This window comes from Saimiri boliviensis, chromosome 1 (assembly GCF_048565385.1).
Source record: "Saimiri boliviensis isolate mSaiBol1 chromosome 1, mSaiBol1.pri, whole genome shotgun sequence".
Classification (NCBI taxonomy): domain Eukaryota; kingdom Metazoa; phylum Chordata; class Mammalia; order Primates; family Cebidae; genus Saimiri; species Saimiri boliviensis.
In genome coordinates, this window is record NC_133449.1 from 237646732 (window position 1) to 237669071 (window position 22340).

The window sequence follows — 22340 nt, forward strand, 5'->3', positions numbered from 1 at the left end:
AGCCCTTAAGACTGCCAATTGTTAGTGGAACCCAATGTAAGCCAGGGCTCTGCAGCAGATTCAGAATGCAGTGCTATAGCAAACAGAGATGCTATATGGAGTCTCTCCCAATAGAACAATCACAGTGCAGACTCCTACAGCTTTAACATAAGGACATGCACACCTGTCAAAAACTTTTCTCCTCCCACCGAAGACAGAGTCATCTTCTGTCATCCAGGCTGGGGTTCGGTGGGGCAATCACAGCTTACTGCAGTCTCAGCCTCCTGGGCTTAAGCAATCTTCCTACCTCAGCCTCCTGAGTAACTGGGACCAAAACATACCCCACCACAGCTGGCTGATTCTTAATTTTTTTGTAGAGATGATGTCTCATTATGCTGTCCAGGCTGGTCTTGAACTCCTGGGCTCAAGCAAACCCACACCTCGGCCTCCCAAAGTGCTGGGATTACAGGTGTAAGCCACAATACCAGGGCCAATTCTTTATTTAGTTATCTTAAAAAAACACAACAGCAATGGTATAAAATAACTTTTATTTACATAATTTATATATGTATATATATATATAAATGCTTTCTTTAGAACAAGAAAATTTATAAATGACATGATGTTGCTTTTTTTTTTGTCAAAGACTTCCTCAAGCAAAATAGCAAACATGGTCACTTTTGTTTCAAATAACATGATGGTAAACAGTGGATATTAATATTTCTGCCATGCCTCAACCACTAGGTGTTCAAACCCTCATGCTGATCACTTGCTAAGACGTAAGTGTTCAGGAGAAAAAGTCAAGATAAAAACCTTTACTCATATCTCCTTGAAGCTTTATAAAATAAATTCTTTGCAACATCTTCTTTACATGAATCAGACCTAATACAGTTCTTTCTACCATATAAGGTAAATACACTGATTAACTTTTCTCTTTTCCAAAATTAGGTTTAAGGATATACCAATAGGATAATTTAGCTGGCTGACTTGATTCTCTAATACGAGTTCCTGTATTCTTTATACAGTGAGAAATTCAACCTTCCATAAAACTAGCTTATTATAAAGAGAGACAGATAAAGTTAAAATTAATATTACCCAAGGCTAAATAATAGTTAATCACGGGAATCTAACTCCCAAGCTAACAGTAAGAGAATGACATCTTTTCAGAATATGAATTTTAAAAACTTATAAAAACAGGGCATTAAAATAGCAATGTGATTTACTACCATGATTTCTGTGACATATTAATCATGAAATAAATGGCTACTTACAATTTCCACTTAGAATCATATAGCCTTGTCTCAGACAAAATGCTAAGCTGCAAATTTCATTAAAAGTCAGTAAGAATAGCTCTAACAGCAGTAGTTTCAATAAATTAGCATTACTATTATACCTGCTGAGACATAATTCTATTAGGGGATTTAAAAACTGGCCACCATTTTTTCAATATAAAAACATAATTATCTAGACTCTAAAATATCTTTCCAATTGAAATACTGATAATTACATAATACAATCAATACAGTTTTAACTTTTAGGCACAATTCATAACTTCAGTGACAAGTAATTCATACATACAGATATCAGCACCTTAGGTAAGACAATTTGGGGTAGGGGTCAAACTAAAAGGCCAATCCAGCCACAGGCCTTCATTCAAAGATACTGTCTATGGCTTCCTTCATGCTGAAATTGCAGAGCTGAGCGGCTGCCAGAGAGACCACCTGGCCTGCATGCCCAAAATAGTTTACAGAAAGTTTCCAACTCCTGAGCTAATATATTATCAATCCAAGAGGTTTTTCAAATAAAATCAAAATAAATTTGCTGTTCAATCTGCTTGGGTAGATAATAGAATTACATGTGCAAATCATCAAATCTTGAAATTTAAAAAAACCCTTAAATTTACATGGATAATAGCTAACTTCATAAAGTCTTATTTTCTGTTTTTAACATCACGATTACGTTCCATGCTTAAAGATCTAAGTGTTTCTTTCTTTTCTTTTCTTTTCTTTTCTTTTTTTTGAGACAGAGTTTTGCTCTTGTTGCCCAGGCTGGAGTGCAATGGCGTAATCTTGGCTCACCGCAACTTCCGCCTCCCAGATTCAAGTGATTCTCCTGCTTCGGCCTCCCAAGTAGCTGGGATTACAGGAATGTGTCACACTATGCCTGGCTAATTTTGTATTTTTAGTAGTAGAGATGAGGTTTCTCCATATTGGTCAGGCTGGTATGGAACTCCCGACCTCAGGTAATCCGCCCGCCTCTGGCTCCCAAAGTGCTGGGATTACAGGCGTGAGCCAGCACGCCCAGCCAATCTAAGTGTTTCTTGAGAATTTCCGCCCGCCTCTGGCTCCCAAAGTGCTGGGATTACAGGCGTGAGCCAGCACGCCCAGCCAATCTAAGTGTTTCTTGAGAATTTAACGGGAAAAAAACTATTAAGAAATTGGCTTTTAAAAAACTAATATATGTCTGAGTGTGTATAGAGGAGATTGAGTTCTGTATGCAAATTTGTCTCATAAAGTTGAGTTCCCTTACCCTCACGAAAATCCTGATTATCCAAGAAATAAGAAAAACAGAAAAATTCACAGTACAAAGTCAATATACTAAACTGAGGGAAAAAAAGGTATTCAAAACATATAACTAGCCAACCATTTTTAGTTATATCATTTTAAATATCTTTAAAATTAAAGAGAAAGAAGAAACAAACATAAATTTGTTAATGTCTTCTTTATCTACAATCTGAGGGTAAAAAGAGCTAAAACAATATGCTTTTAAATAAAAATTTAAAAATAAATAAGCTCTTTGATGTGTCATCTTTATAAATAATTATCTTTAAATACTAGTTTTTCAATTACGACTAATGTTACATCACAATGAATTAGAAAAATATGTATTTTTCAGTCAGACAAACAGCTGATAATGGAAAAGTTTTTTAACATTTACCATACTAAACTGGAGTCTGAAAATTTGTTTTCATATACAGTCATGTGTCCCTTAACTATATTTTCTAAGAAATGCCTTGTTAGGTGATCGTATGTTACAAACCTCTAACATAGTGTGTCACTATGCTTAATACTGTAGGCAGCTGTAACACAATAGTAAGCATCTGTGTATCTAAACGTATCTAAACATAAAAATGCAATGCACTGTGTTATGGTGGCTATGTCACTAGGTGACAGGAATTTTTTATCTCCATTTAATTGTATGAAACCACTGTCATATGTGTGGTCCATCACTGACTCATTACGTGATACATGACTGTACTTAGAAGCAACTGAAAAGGCCTTCTTCCTTCATCATCTCCCCCTAAAAATTAAAAAAAAAAAAAATTCACAAAAGAAGTTGCTAAGCGAAAAAAAGAAAAAAAATTAATAAATAAAAGTAAAAAATAAAAAAAAGAAAAAATAAGTTGCTGAGTGTTAAATATGATACAATCAACCCCCAAATTTGCCTGCACTGCAATTCATACAGAGACATATATCCACAACATTCCCAAATGTCCATGTGTGCTTAGCATAGGAAGAGTCAAAATGTAAACAAGAGTTATTACTTCTGTCTGAGAAAGCAGTCTTAATCACTTGCTATTTGCAAAATGCTGAAACAATTAGAATGAAAGGAACCTCAGAAATGTTTTCCACTGATTATAAAAGCTTCAAATCAAGCTCATTAAATATTCAAAATCAACCTAAAGAAAAATAGACAGTGATGTTTTGCTCTAAATACTGTTTTGTTGATGTAATTGACTCTGGAAATCCTAGACTTAATTTTAAAAAGAAAAAGACAAAAGATTGTTTCATTCTGTTTCATCCACTTCAATGAAGATATCATTGAAGAAATATTCAGAGACTGTGGTTGGCTCCCCTTCAGGGGCCCACTTTTGGCCACTTTTATATCCTTTCAGTAAGGGCTGATCACAAGAAACCTAAAAAGGTAATAAAAATAAAGTAAAATAAAACTGTAATATAACATTTACATATATGTGTATGTGTGTATATATAGTAGTCTAAACTGATATGATCTGTGAAAAGCAATGTGGCAATAAATATTGAGCTTTAAATATGTTCACAATCACCAACCTAAAAATTTCATTTCTATGCTGTCATACTAAGTAAATAATCCTAAACATGGTAAGGGTTTTATGACAAAGATAACCTTTGTAGCATTAGTTATAACAAAATTGGAAGCAACTAAATATACAAAACTAGACATAATTAGGCAAATTATAGTGTACCCATAATCCATTACTTTATCCTAATTTCCATGAAAAATTTTAATAAAGAAAAATATAATATGGTTAAATCTGTAATTAAAGTAAAAATACATTGACTAGTGGCATAAGAATAGACAGATCCATGAAACAAAACAGCACTTAAAGAAAATATATAAAGATATCTTATCAGAAATTAGCATACTCACAAACCTACAAATAAATGAAGATAGCATGGTATTGGCACAGGAATAATAGATGTATCAATGAAACAGAAGACTAGAAACAACCCCAATCTATATGGAAATTTAGCATCTGATAAAAGTGCTATTTCAAAAAAAGTTATTTGATTATTAAATAGATTATGTTGGACATCTATTTAACCATCTCAGGGAGAAAAAAAGTCAGACCTATACCTTACCAAAACAAATTCTAGATGTATCAAAAGATTTAAATGTAAAACTATTTCTAAAAAACTCTACTATAAAAATGCCATGGAAAAACACTTCTATAATTCTGGATGGGGGTAGGTAGGGAAGGGCATCTTTTTATTTTTATTTTTGAGACAAAGTCTGGCTCTGTGCCCAGGATGGCGTGCAGTGGCATGATCTCAGCTGACTACAACCTCCACCTCCCAGGTATCAGCTCCCTGAGTAGCTGGGACTATGGGCACATGCCACCATGCCTAACTAAATTTTGTATTTTTGGTAGAGACAGGGTTTTGGCATGTTGGCCAGGCTGGTCTTGAACTCCTCACCTCAGGGGATCCACCCGCCTTGGCCTAAAAGTGCTGGGATTACAGGCATGAGCCACTGCACCTGGCTGGGAAGAGTGCCTTTTTAAACTACCTGAAAGCTGAAAGCTATAAAATAAAAGATTGATACATTAATCTAAACAGAAATAAAAAATGTCTGCTTGGCAAAAACCACCTTACACAAAATCAAAAGACCGATGACATACAGAGAAAAAAAAATTGCAATATTTATGACAAAGGCCTTTTACCCTGAATATAATAACTTCTAGGTGGCTCACACCTGTAATTCCAGCACTTTGGGAGGCCAAGGCTGGCAGATGACTTGAGGCCAGCAGTTTGAGACCAGCCTGGCCAACATGACAAAATCCCATCTCTGCTAAAGATACAAAAATTAGCTGGGCATTGTGGCATGTATCTGTAATCTCAGCTACTTGAGAGTCTGAGACAGGAGAATCACTTGAACCCAGGAGACAGAGGTTGCACTGAGCCAAGATCACCCACTGCACTCACTACAGCCTGGGTGACAGAGTGAGTGAGACTTTGTCTCAAAAAAAAAAAAACAAAACCAAAAAGCCCCCACAACTTTGGCAATGATAAGCAAGACTGGTAAAATCTTGGTCTCAGAAAACAGTTCTAGTAAATAATATGAAATCTTTAAAAAAAGTTTAAAGATGTTAATTACAACAGTACCCCCTTCAAAGGCTCATGCTATTCAATAAACGCTCACCAGCCTTTTCTTTGTTAAGATCTTAAGTCACCCCAATACTTTTACAAAGTCTTTGATACAGGTTTACAGTTTTTTTCCATCCCAGTACTTGCCATTGGACAGCTTCAGGAGACACAGAAATGAAACATGTGAACAAATTCTAGCTTTATAGTTCCTTAAATTCTTGTGGGTGTCAGCACTGCTTCCTTTTGCTTCCACAAATCAGAAGGGTCTCTGGATTAAAGGAATGGCTATTAAGTATCTATTTATGGTTAGTTCAATGGCTCTGTACTAACCTAACTGCAACTTCCTGACTCAACACTTTTGCTTCTTCCATTATGGAGGAATATGGCGGAGAGAAGGATGGGGCTCTAAAATAATTTCTGACATCAAATAAAAATAACAAATTACTATGTTCTCCCTAGTTGAGTCTTATATCCAACCTATCTCATACGAACAATAAAATATAGTAGTTATCACATACCTTAGTTGCTGAACTGCTAATATTCTCAGATTGAGTATTAATAACACTTGGAGATGGAACTGGATCAGAGGACTCTCCATTTTTTTTCTGGCTTTCATTAACTGGATTGGATCTTTTAAATTTCTGTCTTAATGCAGGTATAAGAGGCTTTAGGCGTTTCTTATTATGAAACTGAGTAGGTTCATCAGACTCCAAACTATTCTTTGAACATATTAAAGACAAAAATCCCAGGGGTCTTCTGCCAGGTCTAGAAATACAAATGTAAATATATTCAAGAATATCCAGGAAGACACATTCTTAATACCTGCTTCTACTTCATGAGGCTAAGGTGGGAGGATCGCTTAAGGCCAAGAGCTCAAGAACAGCCTGGACAAAATTAGCATGACCCCATCTCTAGTTTAAAAAAAAAAAAAAAAAAAAAAAAGGCTAGCTAGGTGTAGTGGCGCATGCCTGTAGTCCTAGCTACTCAGAAAGGAAGCTGAGATGAGACAATCGCTTGAGCCCAGGAATTAGAAGTTACAGTGAGCTGGCTAGGCGCGGGGGCTCACGCCTGTAATCCCAGCATTTTGGGAGGCAAGGCGGGCAGATCATGAGGTCAGGGGTTTGAGACCAACTTGACCAACATGGTGAAACCCCGTTTTTGCTAAAAATATAAAAATTAGCTGGGCATGGTGGCACCTGCCTGTAATCTCAGCTACTAAGGAGGCTGAGACAGGAGAATTGCCTGAACCAGGGAAATAGAGGTTGTGGTGAGCCAAGATCAGGCCATTGCATCCCAGCCTAGGTGACAGAACAAGACTCCATTTCAAAAAAAAAAAAAAAGGAAGTTACAGTGTGTTATGGTCCACCACTGCATTCCAGCCTGGGGAACCTCAGGCAACGTCAAATAATCTTTGTCGTTTTCTATCTAAAATGAACAAAGTCTCAGCACTTAAATTTAAGTTCTCATTGTACAGAATGTGTATCTGAAATATTATTGTATTCCTTGGCCAAAACTTTCTTTTACATTACTGAGGAGTATGTTTATTAAACCTCAAGAGTGAGACTCTGGGCGTGGTGGCTCACGCCTGTAATCCCAGCACTTTGGGAGGCCAAGGCGGGTGGATCATGAGGTCAAGAGATCGAGACCATCCTGGTCAACATGATGAAACCCTGTCTCTACTAAAAACACAAAAATTAGCTGGGCATGGTGGCGCATGCTGGTAGTCCCAGCTACTAGGGAGGCTGAGGCAGGAGAATTGCCTGAACCCAGGAGGCAGAGGTTGCGATGAGCCGAGATCGCGCCATTGCACTCCAGCCTGGGTAACAAGAGCGCGAAACTCTGTCTCAAAAAAAAAAAAAAAAAGTGAGACTCTGACTCAAAACAAAAGAATCCAAAACAAAACCCCCCAAACTGGCCAGGCGTGGTGGCTCACGCCTATAATCCCAGCACTTTGGGAGGCCAAGGTGGGTGGATCATGAGGTCAATAGATCGAGACCATCCTGGTAACATGGTGAAACCCCGTCTCTACTAAAAATACAAAAATTAGCTGGGCATGGTGGTGCGTGCCTGTAATCCCAGCTACTCAGGAGGCTGAGGCAGGAGAATTGCCTGAACTGAGAAGGCGGAAGTTGCGGTGAGCCGAGATTGCGCCATTGTACTCCAGCCTGGGTAACAAGAGCGAAACTCTGTCTCAAAAAAAAAAAAAAAAGAAAGAAAAAAAAAAAAAACCCCAAACCACCTTCTTTCCATTAATGCTAAATTGGCATACCCATTACCAGTATGCCATGACATCTATTTGTGATAATGGTCAAGGCTTACTCTAGAGCAGTGCTTCCCAAGCTTAAAAGGACATTCAAATTACTGGGGATCTTATTAAGATGAAGATTCTGACATTTGGTAGTGGGTATGGCCTGAGTCCTGCATTTGAACAAGTTCTCAAATGATGTCCATACTGCTGGTGCAAGGAATACACTGAGTAGCAAAGCTGTGGAACAGTGGCCAGCACAGCTTGCTCTCTAGGCCACATGGAGCCCCCAACCTGATTCTGTGAGTACAGTCTACTGGCACACAGCTATGTTCATCTGTTTACATATGGTCTATGGTTGTTTTTGTGCTGTAACTGCTGAAGTGAATAGTTAAGAGACACCATATGGCTCACAAAGCCTAAAATATGTACGAATGCCATTCTACAAAAAGTGTGCTGACCTCTGCTCTAGAACACAGCTTCTTAACCAGTTTTAATCCAAACTCTACTGATGTTTCCCTCTTTTATTTTTCTTTTTTCAGAAATGGGTCTGGCTATGTTGCCCAGGCTGGAGTACAGTGGCTATGCACAGGCACAATCATAGCTCACTGCAACCTCAAACTCCTGACCTCCAGAGATCCTCTGGCCTCAGCCTCCTGAGTAGTTGGGATTATGGGCATGTGCCACTGTACTTGGGCCCATTCCATTTTCAGCACATCTCTAAGGCCAGAAAAGATACTGCTGAGCTTTGTTTTCTATAACTTAGATAACAAAAACAATAGATCTATCAAGTATGTCTTTTAAGCTACATGTGTCCTTCCCCCTACCCCTTCCCCTTAGTGGAGACCAGTATATGTTCCCCACCATCCTTCAATTCAGCAATATCACATTCATCTTTTGGATGCTGCTGACAAGCCAATTACTGATAACCACTGCTTCTAGAATATGAGGAAAATGGGACAGAAGTTGGCTTTGGGCTTAAATTCCAACACTTATTCTTAGAGGTAGAAAGCCATGGTTTACCTCTTTGGTTTGCCGCAAGGGAGAAAAATGACACATTATTTGAGACTTCAATAAAACAACCCTATCATATCAGCCCTATGTCTCATACCACATAGATGTGTATTAGTAGCTACTGTACATGGTAGAATATGTAATGATCAAAGTAATCATGGACAATCTGAAAAAATAAGTGCATAAAATATTCTAAAGATTTTCTATCTAAAAAAGTTTTAGCACTTAAATTTAAGCTCTTAGTGTACAAACTGTGTATCTGCAATATTACTATATTTCCTTGGCTGAAACTTCTTCCTTTACTGATGGAGGAATATGTTTATTGAACACCATCCTTAGTACCGGATCTAATCTTTATGTATACAGATATCTGTTCTGTATAGATTATATTTATTACAACAGAGAAACATTTATTAGATTTTTTCATGATACCTGGATAGTGGGGCTTTTGTAGATGATGTTTTATCCATTTGCTCAGACTTAGGAGCAGCATCAGTTCTTTTTTCCTTATCAGACACAATCATTTCATTCTGAGGTAACTGAGGCACATTCTTGTCTCTGCATGTATCAGGAGATCTAGATCCTATACTCTGAAAAGCTGGTTCAACTTGCTCTTTTTGATGTTCTGGAGTTGTCAGTGTGCTTCCTGAGGTAAGAAAAATATCTTGTCCCTTGGGAGACTCCCCTTCAAAAGAGAGAACAAGTTGAAAGAAAGGATACTGAAGTTAATACATTCCATGTAACCCCAGCATTTGAAAAAAAAAAATGCATGGTATTCTATAAGAAACCTACTCTAATAAGAGTAAGCTAAATTAGAATTAGTGGTTACTCAGATTGTTAAGAATATAATAATTGGTTAAAAGATATGCTAACAGCATCTGCACTCAAAAACAAAATAGTTATATCAATATATTTTGGCCTAGAAAATCTTTTCCCAGAAATATTTCTTCAGCAATCAAAACGGACAAGTGATCACTCTCTAAAAAAATCTAAGGTTCGTTAAAATTAAGCAGCTAAACCAATCCAAAATATAGGTGGTAACTTGGGTGTCTGTGGTCTCCTGAAAAGTAAAACCTACAGACTCTCAAATACTCAAGTTTAGCTAAAGAGCTCTCTTTCCTTAACTAAACAGTAGACAAAAGCCAAAGTAGCCAAAAATTAGGACAAAATAACTAAAGCGCCTTGTTCTCAAAGCATTTAGCTCTATAAAGGGAGAATTAAGTCAATAAGTATACTTGCTAAAAGAAACAAGCCAATTAAAGATAGCACACAACAAATTCACTAAAACTTCACTGTGTTGTAATTTGCTTAATGCTTTTATTAGAGCAGATGGATGGGAGCAATCTTAGAACATCTCTCGAGGCTGGAAACTGTAACCATACTACAGTTTCACAGTCAAAGTTGGGACAATTAAGTCTAAGATTGTGTTAACATAATAAGTGGTTTCTTTTTTTTTTTTTTTAAAAAAGACAGTCTCTCTCTATTGCCCAGGCTGGAGTGCAGTGGCATGATCTCGGCTCACTGCAGCCTCTGCCTTCCAGGTTCAAGTGACTCTCCTGCTTCAGCCTCCTGAGTAGCTGGGAGTAGAGGTGCACGCCATCACGCCTAACTAATTTCTGTATTTTTAGTAGAGATGGTGTCTCACCATGTTGGCCAGACTGCTCCTGAACACCCGACCTCAAGTGACTACCCATCTTGGACTCCCAAAGTACTGCGATTGCAAGTGACTACCCATCTTGGACTCCCAAAGTACTGCGATTGCACTGCACTTAACCCATTATAAGTGGGGTTTTTTTTTGTTTTTTATTTTTTAGATGGAGTTTCGCTCTTAGTCGCCCAGGCTGGAGTGCAATGGCATGATCTGGGCTTACTGCAACCTCTGCCTCTGAGGTTCAAGCAATTCTCCTGCCTCAGCCTACTGGGTAGCTAGGATTACAGGTGCCTGCCACAACGCCTAGCTAATTTTTATATTTTTGGTAGAGTCAGGGTTTCACCATGTTGGCCAGGCTAGTTTCAAACTGCTGACCTCAGGTGATTCACCCACCTCCATCTCCCAAAGTGTTGGGATTACGGGCGTGAGCCACTGCACCTGGCCAAGTGTGGTTTTTTTGTTTGTTTTTAAGACAGAGTCTTGCTGTGTTGCCCAGGCTACAGTGCAATGATGTGATCTCGGCTTGATGCAATCTCCATCTCTCAGGTTCAAGCAATTCTCCTGCCTCAGCCTCCCAAGTAGCTGGGATTACAGGCATCTACCACCACGCCTGGCTAATTTTTGTACTTTAAGTAGAGATGGGGTTTCACCTTGTTGGCCAGGCTGGTCTTGAACTCCTGACGTCAGGTGATCCACTCACCTCGGCCTCCCAAAGTATCACACCTGGGATTACAGGCGTGAGCCACCACGCCTGGCCCATTATAAAGTGTCTTTAAAGAACCAGAACCATAATAGGTTATCAAACTCTTCTATCTTGTAACTCTATAAGATGCCATCAGCAACATTTTTTATTCTTGAGTGCCACTGCATTGGTAAAGCAACGGCTATAGGTGTGAATGATAAGCCTAAGTTTGAGAGAAAATAAAAATAATGTCATAAAATAAACAAAAAATAGCCGGGCGCAGTGGCTCAAGCCTGTAATCCCAGCACTTTGGGAGGCCGAGGCGGGTGGATCACGAGGTCGAGAGATTGAGACCATCCTGGTCAACATGGTGAAACCCCGTCTCTACTAAAAATACAAAAAGCTACCTGGGCGTGGTGGCACATGCCTGTAGTCCCAGCTACTCAGGAGGCTGAGGCAGGAGAATTGCCTGAGCCCAGGAGGCGGAGGTTGCGGTGAGCCGAGATTGTGCCATTACACTCCAGCCTGGGTAACAAGAGTGAAACTCTGTCTCAAAAAAAAAAAACAACAAAAACAAAAACAAAAAATAAAGAGTTGTACAAAACACACGATAAATGTGACTGGTGGTTTTAGTTATGAGGGAAATAGACCCTAAGTGGTTTAATATCCCACAGAAATTTTAGATTCCTATAAAAATATAAGACTCTAAGATCTTTTCAGCCTCCATAGGTGGCTTAAGCTTGAAAAGATCTCTAAAACTAAACTAATTTTCAGGGTAAAGAATCTACTACAAATGCCATTACGGGCCACAGGTGGTGACTCATGCTTAAAATCCCAGCACTTTGGCAGGCTGAGGCAGGCAGATAGCTTGAGGCCAGGAGTTTAAGACCAGCTTGGGCAACGTGGTGAAAACCCATCTCTACAAAAAATACATTCAAGACTAGCCTGGGCAACATGGCAAAACCCTGTCTCTACAAAAAATACAAAAATTAGCTGGGCATAGTGGTGCATGCCTATAGTCTTGGCTAGTTAGGAGGCTGAGGTGGGAGGATTACTTGAGCCTGGGAGGTGGAGTCTGCAGTGAGCTGTGTTTATGCCAGTGCACTCCAGCCTGGGTGACAGAGTGAAATCCTGTCTCAGGGAAACAAACAAACAAAAAACCCATTACTCGGCTAACTCCTAAAACGTAGTTGTTGAGTTTATGCAGAAAATCCTTGTAGCCACATAGTCTTCAACGGATGACCGGATGAAAAGAGCTGCCTCTGCCTCCCCAACTGCCAAATTCAAGGCCTTTGTAGGAAAGAAGTGCTGATAATAAAAGTACTACTCTTAGAGAAAAGTAATACTCAGCTTCAATCTCATATTTGAACAAGGTACATCCCAAATAATCAGGAGTTTAGAAAACACAATATGTTAAAATATATTTCAATTACCTGTTTCCCCAACATTTGTTAATTCCTTTGAGCGCACCTGTTTTAAGAAAATTTACAAAAAAATTTAGAAATCTATTTATCAAGTAAAACTGAAATTAATTTTATTTCCTTTTTTCTTTAAGTAAAGAAAGCATGTATCCCCCAAAATGCTCTAAGAGAAATTCTGCTAAACATTTATGGCAAAAATATTGCTACTATTTTAAAGTGTTCCAGAGCCCACTGGAAGAGAGAAAGCTGCCAAATGCCTTTTATAATCCGTCTCAATATCAGTGCAAAAGTATCAAAGAAATAGTACAAGCAGCACTTCAAAAGACTACATCACAATCAAGTAGAACTTGTTTCAAGAATGCAAAGATGGTCTGACATTATGAAATCTAATACAAACCAACAGCTCTGAGGAGAAAAATCATCAGTATTTACAGAAAAGGCATCCAATAATGTTCATTCTTGAAAAAAAAAAAAACTTATAAAATGGAATAGACATTCTCTTAACACTATAAAATATAACTATTGCAATCTAAAAGCTAGCATCCTATATAGTCTACACTGGAAGTTCTATTAAAATCAGAAATACCAAAAAAAGATATGCACTATTGGGACCACTTTTTAACATTATTTTTGAGTTATATTACCCAATATAATTACAAAAGAAAAAATTAAGAGCTATAAAAAGTAGAATTGGCCAGGCGCAGTGACTCACACCTGTAATCTCAGCACTTTGGGAGGCTGAGGAGGATGGATCACCTGAGGTTGGGGGTTCGAGACCAGCCTGACCAACATGGAGAAACTCCATCTCTACTAAAAATACAAAATTAGCTGGACATGGTGGCACATGCTTGTAATCCCAGCTACTCAGGAAGCTGAGGCCGGAGAATCACTTGAACCCAAGAGGCAGAAGTTGTGGTAAACCAAGATTGAGTCATTGCACTCAAGCCTGGGCAACAAGAGTGAAACTCCATCTCAGAAAAAAAATATATATATAGAAAAATTAAAATTATATTTGCAGATGATATGTCTGTTTACCTACAAACCCAAGAGAATCAGCTGAAAAGCTACTGCATACAATGACGGAACTCAGTAAGCTCTCTAAACAGAAAAGAACTCAATGATAATGGCAACAAAAAAGATAAAACTCATAGGGATAACCTATAAGAAATATGTAAGATCTAGATGAAGACGAGTTTACCATAAAATAGAAAGACACAAAACATGACTTAAACAAATGGATAGACATACCATGTTTTTGAATAGGGAGATTCAATATTATAATTATGGTGTCGATTTTCTCTAAATTAATCTGTCAAGTTAATGATTCTAATATAAATACCAATATAATTTTTTTAAAGAGCTAAACAAGTTAATTCTAAAATTTATATTAACTTTAGAACATAGAAGCAATGATGAGAAACTTGAAAAAAGAAGAAAACTGTACGGGTTTGGGAGAGACACTATCCCTATAAATATCAAAGTACATTATAAAGCTACAAATTCAAACAGTATGATTCTAGCCCCAGAACAAATAGATGAATCACTGTAAAGGAAAAGGAAGTTTAGGAATATATCAAAAAAAAAAAGAAGGTTTACTATCTTATTGATAAAAGTAGAATTTCCTATCAGTGGAAACAAGATGAATTACTCAGTAAATGGTGAAAGTCATATAAGGAAAATTAACTTGGCCTTATTCCTTATACCAAAACAAATTCTCAACAAATTGGTAATATTAACAATTATTAACTAGAAAATTTAAGTCTCAGAGGACTTCCAGTGTATAACATAATCTCCAGAGGCCATACACAAAAAGACTGATAAATCTGATTACAGAAAATAAAAAATGTCTTCTATCTGAATACAGTGTGTGTGCATTCTAGAATTTTGTACAGGCTGAGCATCCCAAAGCTGAAAATCTGAAATGCTCGATAATTCTAAACTTTTTGAGTGCTGACAAGACATTCAAAGGAAATCCTCACTGAAGCATTTCAGATTTTAGCTGTTCAGGTTTGGGATGTGGAACTGGGAAGTATAAGACAAGTATAATGCAAAAATCAGCAAGCTGTGGGTTTAGTCCTAAAAGCAATGGGTAGCTTCAAGCACGATGATGATGGTATTAGTATCATCTTTTACACATTAGGAAACCTATCAGAGAGAGAGAGGTGAAGTATCTTGCCTAAGGTGCTACAACTACTAGGTGGTAGAGCCAAGATCTAGACATATGTAATGCTTGTCTTATTTTTAGCCACCAACACAGAGCTGGGAATAAATTTCTTGATTACTGTCCATCAATTTTCTTTTCTTTTTTTTTTTTTTTTTGAGACGGAGTTTCGCTCTTGTTACCCAGGCTGGTGTGCAATGGTGCGATCTCAGCTCACCGCAACCTCTGCCTCCTGGGTTCAGGCAATTCTCCTGCCTCAGCCTCCTGCGTAGCTGGGATTACAGGCATGCACCACCATGCCCAGCTAATTTTTTTTTGTATTTTTAGTAGAGACGGGGTTTCACCATGTTGACCAGGATGGTCTCAATCTCTTGACCTTGTGATCCACCCGCCTCGGCCTCCCAAAGTGCTGGGATTACAGGCTTGAGCCACCATGCCCGGCACTGTCCATCAATTTTCATCTACCATTGGTTAAAAGTGATAATCCAAAACCAGTTTTACTTGAATAACTTATGATAAGCGTCAGAACTATCTTTAGGTATATCTAAAAGTTTAAAGAAAATAGAGGGGAAAATAGAAACAGATCTGTTGCAATATGGCCATCTATTATTTACTTAATGATTCTATCTTACCTCAGAAGTATATTCTTGGCAATCATCTCTTAAAGCGAGCAAACATTTTTTGGCAGGAGGAATGTGGTCATTTTCATCAAGCCTGCAATGAAATCTCTTCCTGGATACAAGATCCAAATTATCAGAAGGCTTTTTAGAATCATCTCTTCCAGAAATAGATAAACCCATGGCATCCTGACCAACTGAAGTTGCTGGTAAACAAATACTGCATAGAAAAGAAATACATACTAAATCTCTAAATCAGAAGTTATTTACTTTTTTTTTCGTGATCCTAGAAATCCTTCCAATAATAAAGTTAAAGGCTGGAGTATTCCAATGAAAATTCCAAAAAACTCCAAATTAACTAACAGATACATGGCCATGGCCATCAAAATGCTATTAACAGTTTTGGGCTCCATTCATACTTAAAGGGTCATAACTTAAATTCTGCAATGCTGAATTAAATCTGAATATTTAACAGTATTTTCCCTGACTGTAAAGTTAAACTTTTAATCTAGTCCAGGTTCAGCGGCTCACACCTGAATCCCAGCACTTTGGGAGGCCAAGGTGGGTGAATTACCTGATGTCGGGAGTTTGAGACCAGCCTAATCAACATGGTGAAACCCTGTCTCTACTAAAAATACAAAAAATTAGCCGGGTGTGGTGGCACGCACCTATAGTCCCAGCTACTTGGGAGGCTTTGCCTCGAGAATCGCTTGAAACTGGGAGACGGAAGTTGCAGTAAGCTAAGATCCCTCCACTGCACTCTAGCCTGGGCAAGAGTGAGACTGTCTGCCCACCCCCACCAAAAAAGGTAAAAGGCTTCAATTTCTAATGTTACATGATACACAATTATCTTAATTAATGGTGATTAAGATACAACTTAACACTTCCAAATAAAGAATTAAAATAAGAGTATCAAGAATACCCAGGCACAGTGGCTCATGACTATAATCTCAGCACTTTGGTAGGCCAAAGTGGGAGGAATGCATAAGGCCAGGAGTTCCAGACCAGCCTAGGTACCAGAGCAAGACTCCACCTCTGCAAAAAAAATAATTTTTAAAAAATTAGCCAAGCACAGTGGTGCGTACCTGTAGCTGAAAAGCTACATGAAAGGCTGAGGCAGGAAGAGCTCTTTTTTTTTTTTTCCTCTCACTCTTGCCCAGGCTGGATTGCAGTGGCACAATCTCAGCTCACTGCAACCTCCACCTCCCGGGTTCAAGTGGTTCTCCTGCTTCAGCCTCCCGAGTAGCTGGGATTACAGGTGCATGCCACCATGCCCAGCTAATTTTTGCATTTGTAGTAGAGATGGGACTTCACCATGTTGGCCAGGCTGGTCCTCAACTCCTGACTTCACGTGATCTGCCCACCTCAACCTCCCAAAGTGCTGGGATAACAGGCATGAGCCACCATGCCCAGCCAGGAGGATATCTTGAGCCCAGAAGTTTCAGAATGCAGTGAACTATGATAGCACCACCATACTCTAGGCTGGCCACCAAAGGCAAGTCTCTTAAAACACACACACACACACACACACACACACACACACACACACACACACAGACACACACACATCACATATATTTTTATATTATATAAAAAAATCTCTATTTTACCATTAACTGTATTATTTTCACAACTTTCTGTGAATGTGTATTTCACAGTTTCATATATATGTATCTATATAAAGTAACCACACTTTTAACAGGTATCATATTATGATCCAGACTATTAATTTCTTTAGCTTTCAAAGTAACTTAAAATAATAAACAAGTTTCATACAAAACTAATATATGGAACATTTAAATGGCACCTTTATCAGATAAAAAAATCTACCACATTACATTTCTTCTCTAACTTACCACATAAATGCTAAATAAGATCTCCACAATAACAACTAATATTGGTGAATGGTTTATTCAACCAATACTATTTAATAAATAAATCACTTTTCCACCTAGCAAAAAGTTTCACTCATTCATTACCTCACATCACCCCCTTCTTCAGTATTCATGGATTTGACCAATATGGGAGCTGGCAGTAAAGGGTTTGGCATTAACTGTGCAGCGGCATCAGTAAATTCTTCTACTGCATTGGTTGGGATTTCCACCAGAGTTAAAATAAATGCTTGTTCATCTTCTCCATCTTGAGATATATTAGCAACTAGATTCACTATCAAAGTTTAAAAGTTAGTAATCAAAAAGCTCAACTCTGAAATAACAGAATATCATTAATTCATCTCATTTCTAAAAAGACATTCTCAGGACAACTTATTAAGACTAAATAAATGCTCCCCATCCAAACCCCCCAACAGCCTAAAGCAAAAGAAGTAATTTCCTTCGTTTTTTAATTTTTTTAAAGGAGAAAAGAGTCTCGCTCTTTTGCCCAGGCTGGAGTGCAGTGGCACAATCTCAGCTCATTGCAACCTCTGCCTCCTGGGTTCAAGCGATTCTTTTTTTTTTTTTAATTGCATTTTAGGTTTTGGGGTACATGTGAAGAACATATAAGATTGTTGCATAGGTACACATGTGGCAGTGTGGTTTGCTGCCTTCCTCCCCATCACCTATATTTGGCATTTCTTCCCATGTTATCCCTCCCCAACCTCCCCACCTCCCACTGTCCCTCCCCTAGATCCCCCCCACAGACCCCAGTGTGTGATGCTACCCTCCCTGTGTCCATGTGTTCTCATTGTTCAACATCCACCTATGAGTGAGAACATGGGGTGTTTGATATTCTGTTCTTGTGTCAGTTTGCTGAGAATGATGGTTTCCAGGTTCATCCATGTCCCTACAAAGGACACGAACTCACCGTTTTTTATGTCTGCACAGTACTGTGCCTCAGCCTCTCAAGAAGCTGGGATTACAGGTGTGTGCCACCACGCCTGGCTAGTTTTTGTATTTTTAGTACAGGTGGAGTTTTTAGTAGTATGGAGTTTTGCCATGTTGGCCAGGGTGGTCTTGAACTCCTGGCCTCAAGTAACTGCCCACCTCAGCCTCCCAAAGAGCTGGGATTAAAGGAGTGAGCCACCATGCCTGGCCCAAGAAGTAATTTCATAAAGGATAAAGATGATATACTACGGAGAAGATTTATGTCTCTAAGAAATAAAACTGATACAAAAAATACTTCAAAGTGTTTTTATAAAAGTTTTTAAATTCAAGGCCAGCATAGACTAAAATAAAAATTGTTTTGTGTTTTCCCATAGTTAAATAAGGGGTAAAAATCATACAATTAGGTTCTACGACATGTCACTGAAGCATATTATCATACCTGTTAGGTCTTGAGGATTGATTATATTCTCTTGTTGGACTTCTGGAATACCTGTTGGTGCATACTGCCATAAAAAATTAAAATGAAAGAGTGAAGTTGGCCAAATCTTAGATTTGAAAAGTTTTCCTGCCAATATGATATACTGAAGAGATTAACTTAACAACATCTAACCATATATAGTTATCAAGTGTTTAAAGCTTTAGACTGTTCCAATAAACTTCTGATTCATTTAAATAAATATAAATACGAGGAATCCTAACTAAATTGTTAAATATGTGCATTTTATGAAATGATTTTTGAAGTGACAGGATAGGAAGACTCAAACCACACAATTTTTCTCTACTCCCATCACACCAGCCTTTGTACTATTAGTAGGTGACAATTGCTTTCCCTGCATCCAGTATGGTTCCCTCCAATCTGTTTTCCAAAAAACTGCAAACATTGTTTTTCTAAAATACAGTCCTGACTGTAATTCTCTACTGCTTAAAATCTCTCAGCTCACTACAACCTCGGCCTCCTGCGCTCAAGCAATTCTCCCACCTCAACGTCTTGAGTAGTGGGGAGTACAGGTGCATGCCACCACACCTGGCCAATTTTTTTTTATTTTTGGGGCGATGAGGTGAGGTTTTGCCATGTTACCCAGGCTGGTCTCCAACTCCTGGGCTTAAGTGATCCACCTACCTAGGCCTCCCAAAGTGCTGGGATTACAGGTATGAGACACTATGCCTGGCTTCTACTGCTTAAAATCTTAAAACTTGGCTGGGCATGATGGCTCACACCTGTAATCCCAGCACTTTGGGAGGCCAAGGCAAGCGGATCATGAGGTCAAGAGATCGAGACCATCCTGGCTAACACAGTGAAACCCCATCTCTACTAAAAATATAAAAATCAGCCAGGCATGATGGCTCACATCTCTAGTCCCAGCTACTCGGGAGGCTGAGGCAGGAGAATCAATCACTTGAACCAGGGAAGCAGAGGTTGCAGTGAGCTGAAATTGCACCACTGCACTCCAGTCTGGGTGACAGAGTGAGACTCCATCTCAAAAAAAAAAAAAAAAAAAAAAATCTTAAAACTTTCATTTTGCAACAAACAATGTCAATAATTGATTAAGGCAAGAATCATCAATGGATATTAAAACTATAGGGTGACAGCTTGCTGGGTTGGTCTCATCTGTCAAATTACTAATACAGAGTGAAAAAGATGCCATTATAATGAAGAAATCTGGCAGGTACCATTCTAGCCAAGTAATGAGTGATCATCACTAATAATGGGACAAAATGACATTATGTACCTCCTGATGTGATGTAAATGGAAGAATATGTCATTACCTATATAGTAATCTTGCCCTAAAATATTTAAGTTAAATCTAGTAATGAGGACGCAATTTAAAAAAAGAAATCCAGACTGTAGGCCAGCCTAGACTGGTCTAAACTTCTCTTGTTCTTTCTCTTTTGTGAATAAAAAGACGGAAAAAGCACTCTAGATTAAAGAAAAATAGGGAGAAATAATAATCAATGCAATGTGAGAGCTCCAATTGGATCTTGAATTTAAGAAAAAAAGAAGCTGGCCAGTTGTGGTGGCTCACACCTGTAATCCCACCACTTTGAGAGGCTGAGGTGGGCAGATTATTTGAGGCCAGAAGCTCAAGACCAGCCTGGCCAACATGGTGAAACCCCATCTCTACTAAAAATATTATACAAACAAATTAGTCAGGTGTGATAGTACACAACTTTAATCCCAGCTACTTGGGAGGCTGAGGCATGAGAATCACTTGAACCTGAGAGGTGGAGGTTGCAGTGAGCCAAGATTGTGCCACTGCACTCTAGCCTGAGTGACAGAGTAAGACTCCGTCTCAAAAAGAAAAGAAAAAAGCTATAATAGAGAAGATTGGGACAATTAGGGAAATTGGAATGGAAACTGTGTATTACATATTGTTGAGACAATGTTAAATAGCGCAGTAATGCTGAGTTTGACAACAGTACTTGTCCTTTCTCTGTAAGAGAATTTTCTTGTCCTTATTAGATACAAGATGAAGTATTTATGGGCTCAACTTACTTTCAAATGATTCCGTTTTATTTATTTATGTATTTTTGAGACAGAGTCTTGCTCTGTTGCCCAAGCCTGGAATGCAATGGTGCAATCATGGCTCATTGCAACCTCCACCTCCTGGCTAGAGGCAATTCTCACAACTCAGCCTCCCGGGAGTAGCTGGGTAAACAGGTGCATGCCACCACACCTGGCTAATTTTTGTATTTTTGTAAAGACAGAGTTTCACCTTGCCTGCCAGGCTGTTCTTGAACTCCTGACCTCAGGTGATCTGCCCACCTCAGCTTCCCAAAGTGCTGGGAAGCTTCCCCACTGAGCCAAGTATGTATCTATACAGATGGAGAGCAAGACAGAGTAAAAACACAAATGAGGCAAAGTATTAACAATTAATGAATCAAAGTGAAGTGTATAGGAGAACTCTTTAAGATTTTTGCAACTTTTCTCTAAGTTTAAAATTATTTCAAAATAAAAAGTAAAAATAAAAAGTCAGGGTGGGGTGAGGAATCTTGTAACTTTAGATGTAACCAAACTCCTTAGCAAGTAATAAAAATCCTTTTATGATCTGTCTACAGGCTACCTTTCTAACTTCATCTCTAATCACTTCCTTCATTAATATTCCACTCACACGATTACATGCTGTTTCATATTCGTTTGTTTTTGGAGACAGGGTCTCACTCTGTCTCCCAGCCTGGAGTGTATGGCAACCACAGCTCACTGCAGCCTCTACCTCCCAGGCGGAAGTGATTCTCCCACCTCAGCCTGCTGAGCAGCTGGGGCTACAGGCATATGCCAGCATGCCTGGCTTTTATTTTTATTTTTTTTAAGCCATTATAGGTGTGAGCCACTGACCTAGTCCACATCTGTTCTTTACACATGTTCCTTTCCCTTTAACTGGATAATGTATGCATGTTCTTCAAGTCAAAGGCTTCTCTCACCTGGAGAACTTTTTATTGAACTGTTCACATAGTGGTTATATAACTGCATACATTTATAAAAACCTGAATAATTGAACACTAAAAAGGGTAAAGTTACCTGGTTGCAGTGGCTCACACCTGTAATCCCAGCACTTTGGGAGGCCAAGTCAGGCAGATCACTTGAAGCCAGGAGTTTAAGATCAGCCTGGCCATTAAGGCAAACCCTGTCTCTACTAAAAAAACAAAACTCAGCTGGTTATGGTGGTGCATGCCTGTAGTCCAAGCTACTTGGGAGGCTGAGGCAGGATAATCTGCTGAATCTGGGAGGCAGAGGTTGCAGTGAGCTGAGATCATACCACAGCCTGGGCAACAGAATGTTAATTAAAACAAATAAAAAATGAAAATAAAAGGGGTGAAGTTTATTGTATGTAAATTATACCTTATTTTTTTTAAACGGAGAAAAACACCTTGCTATCCCTTATTATACTGTACATTCTTTTACCTCTGGCACAGGAAGTGTAAGTACACTGCCTCCTTTACGGTCCTTTATCTGGGGATCTTCAACAGAATTTTCACCAAGACCCCTATCCAAACCAAGTGTGCTGGGCCCTGTCTCAGAGGAAGCAATTGGAGCAGCTGAAAACATGTGAACCTCTTGAAAGCTCTCTTCTTGATTTTCATTTCTGAAAGACAGTTTAGTACATCATTTAAAATCAGGCAAA

General features: G+C 38.6%; 1 protein-coding gene across 5 annotated transcripts in view; it reads right to left on the reverse strand.

Annotated features, from left to right (window-relative positions):
* Positions 1 to 510: 510 nt before the first annotated feature.
* Positions 511 to 22340, reverse strand: part of BDP1 (BDP1 general transcription factor IIIB subunit) — a 121924-nt gene continuing 100094 nt past the window's right edge. Inside the window, exons 32-40 of one of the 5 annotated variants that reach the window (XR_012513507.1) lie at positions 22121 to 22301; positions 18659 to 18722; positions 17377 to 17563; positions 15413 to 15617; positions 12632 to 12668; positions 9298 to 9550; positions 6125 to 6371; positions 5754 to 5874; positions 3812 to 3895 (exon numbers count right to left, since the gene is read on the reverse strand). Coding sequence is in view for 3 of the 5 variants with exons in the window: in XM_074384924.1 (XP_074241025.1) it covers positions 3767 to 3895; positions 6125 to 6371; positions 9298 to 9550; positions 12632 to 12668; positions 15413 to 15617; positions 17377 to 17563; positions 18659 to 18722; positions 22121 to 22301 (1303 nt within the window). In the remaining 2 variants the exon portion in view is untranslated. Of the gene's footprint in view, positions 5875 to 6124; positions 6372 to 9297; positions 9551 to 12631; positions 12669 to 15412; positions 15618 to 17376; positions 17564 to 18658; positions 18723 to 22120; positions 22302 to 22340 lie in introns of those variants that run through there. The other 4 variants (XM_074384929.1, XM_074384924.1, XM_074384936.1 and 1 more) reach the window with 4 other exon arrangements.